At 47.9% G+C, this 2,500-nt stretch overlaps 1 protein-coding gene across 1 annotated transcript in view; it reads right to left on the reverse strand.

Moving 5' to 3' along the window:
* The window catches only part of LOC310871861 (nucleus accumbens-associated protein 2-like), a gene marked incomplete at both ends in the record, with an annotated part of 17,580 nt that extends 17,074 nt beyond the window's left edge, over positions 1-506 (reverse strand). The window contains 2 exons of the mRNA XM_083783498.1: positions 1-105; positions 486-506. The exon at positions 1-105 is cut by the window's left edge and continues 3 nt beyond it. Of these exons, the coding sequence (XP_083639624.1) occupies positions 1-105; positions 486-506 (126 nt within the window). The remainder of the gene's footprint in view (positions 106-485) is intronic.
* Positions 507-2,500: the final 1,994 nt, after the last annotated feature.

Genomic DNA, 2,500 nt, shown 5'->3' on the forward strand with positions numbered 1-2,500 from the left:
GAAGGCCTGGCCCTGCACCAGAATGGAGGCATCACAGTAGTGTCCCAACAGACGCTGCTGGTTCAGGCTGCCCAGAACACTGCTCCCAAAGTCTGGGATCTCCACCTGCAAACCACACAGAACATTCACTTCACTATTGAATATAGGCCTACAGGCTACAGCACAGTACAGTACACTCGCTTCACTACTCGACTTAATATAAAACACATTTTCACTATTTGTTGAACTGTTTTTTTAAGTTATACATTTCTTAAGGGACCACTTTCACCCTTTTCCAACCTACTTTCTACTCACTCAATGTCTCAGACCGTAAGAGGTGAGAAAAAGCAACAAAACAAATAGCTGGCAGTAAATGAATGAGGTCAGATTATGTGCAAGACCAAGACGAGACAGAGTAGGCTAAGTAAGTAAGTAAATGTGGACTCCAGACAGAGTCTGGACTTGAGTACCACAACACTAGCATATGTTCTCTGTCCACCACTGACCTGCAGAAGCCCCTCGGACATGGTGGAGGTCACAGCCGCTAGGGGGACTAGCTAACAGGCTAGCAATTTGATGGATAAGTTCTTGGCTAGCCGGGGCTAGCCAGTTGGCTGGCTTGCACCACTAGCCTGTTGGCTAGCTGGCACCACTAGCCTGTTTGCTAGTTGGCACCACTAGCCTGTTGGCTAGCTGGCACCACTAGCCTGTTGGCTAGCTAGCACCACTAGCCTGTTGGCTAGCTGGCACCACTAGCCAGTTGGATAGCTGGCACCACTAGCCAGTTGGATAGCTGGCACCACTAGCCTGTTTGCTAGCTGGCACCACTAGCCTGTTGGCTAGCTGGCACCACTAGCCTGTTGGCTAGCTGGCACCACTAGCCTGTTGGCTAGCTAGCACCACTAGCCAGTTGGATAGCTGGCACCACTAGCCTGTTTGCTAGTTGGCACAACTAGTCTGTTAGCTAGCTGGCACTACTAGCCGTTGGCTAGCCTGTTGCCTAGCGCTGGATGGTGAAGGCAGCTACGCGAAGACAGTCCAGACATGGGTTTGCTGACGGACGCGCCATCTCAGGATGGAACCATCTGGAAGAGGACGGAAACAATTAAGACATGGAAGAGGAGAGTGATGGACACAGGAGGCAACGCAACGCAACGCAATGCAACGCAACGCAACGCAACACAACGCAACACAACGCAACGCAACATAGTAAACGCAACGTAACGCAACGCAGTAAAACTAAACAGAGGCAGAGAAAAATGAGAGTAAAAATTGCAGTGCAGAAGAATAAATAGGCTACAGTGCGTGAACGCACCTAGCAGGTAGCTTGTGTCACTGCTAGCGAGAACGCAGCAGCTTGGGTGCATATCTTTAGTCCAACGTAGAGTCCCACAATCCGACATGCAATAGTTCGACACCCTACCCCAAACCCCAAACCCTCCCTGACCTAACCCTTAAAGGGTTGGTTCGAGTTTTTGGACATGAATGAAATGTATGAAATGCTTACCATAAAGCACCAAAAAGCATAAAGAGGTTTCATTTCATTCAAAACATTTACTTTTGACTCGTTAGTGTTGACAACACTGTGTTGTATTATAGATCAAAAAATGGTACGAAGTTGCAACTTTCCGGGATGTCCAACTTTGGCTTGCTGCAGTGGGTTTGAACCTTAGAGTATATATGAATAGAGACGGCACCCAGAGGAAACCCTGAGGCCAAATGGACATAGTGGCCGAATGAAGGTATTGCAGTTGGCCCCAAACACATGAACACGCTGGTCCGTTGACTATCATTGTGCACGTTCACGATGACACGTGAACGCTGTTTCATACGTGAACGCACCGCACTATTATTTTCCTCTATGACACAAAACAAAACTTATAAAGTAACCGGAAACGAGTCAAAAGTCAATGTTTTGAATGAAATTAAATTAAACCTCGTAGCTAACTAGCCGACGCGGGGAGGCTGCATAGCACCTAGCTTTGGTGGTGTATCCTGCCGCAGCTGCCGCGGCGCGACCAGCACTATGGCGTTTTATGTGGCGCAGTGATACTGAACACAAAGAAAATAGTACCATGTGACAGAGCGGTCAAAGTTGAACGCAAGTTGGTCTATACTGGTAGATATAGCTCAACAATACGAATGACGCTAGTTTTGTAGATTGGTTTATTTTTAATGCATGGCCCCGCCCCCCAGTGACCCTGGAAACTACTCGATATTCCCCCAGACAGGGGCAGCACTCCTCGGCCAGTCATTTAATACGTTTAAGCAACCGCGATATTTATGGTAAGCATTTCGTACAGCTTCATGTCGAAAAAATCCGAACCAACCCTTTAACACATTCTGACCTGAGATCAGATTCATACGAGGTTTCCACTGGACACACACTGGTCTCATTAACCCATTCTGACCTGAGATCAGATTCATACGAGGTTTCCACTGGAAAAACACTGGTCTGATTAACACATTGAGTGCCGCCTGTTGGACAGAAGTGGTGGTGCTTGGGTGCCGTTTTCAGGCT

Source organism: Protomyctophum parallelum, assembly GCF_964188405.1.
Source record: "Protomyctophum parallelum genome assembly, chromosome: 15".
Classification (NCBI taxonomy): Eukaryota; Metazoa; Chordata; class Actinopteri; order Myctophiformes; family Myctophidae; genus Protomyctophum; species Protomyctophum parallelum.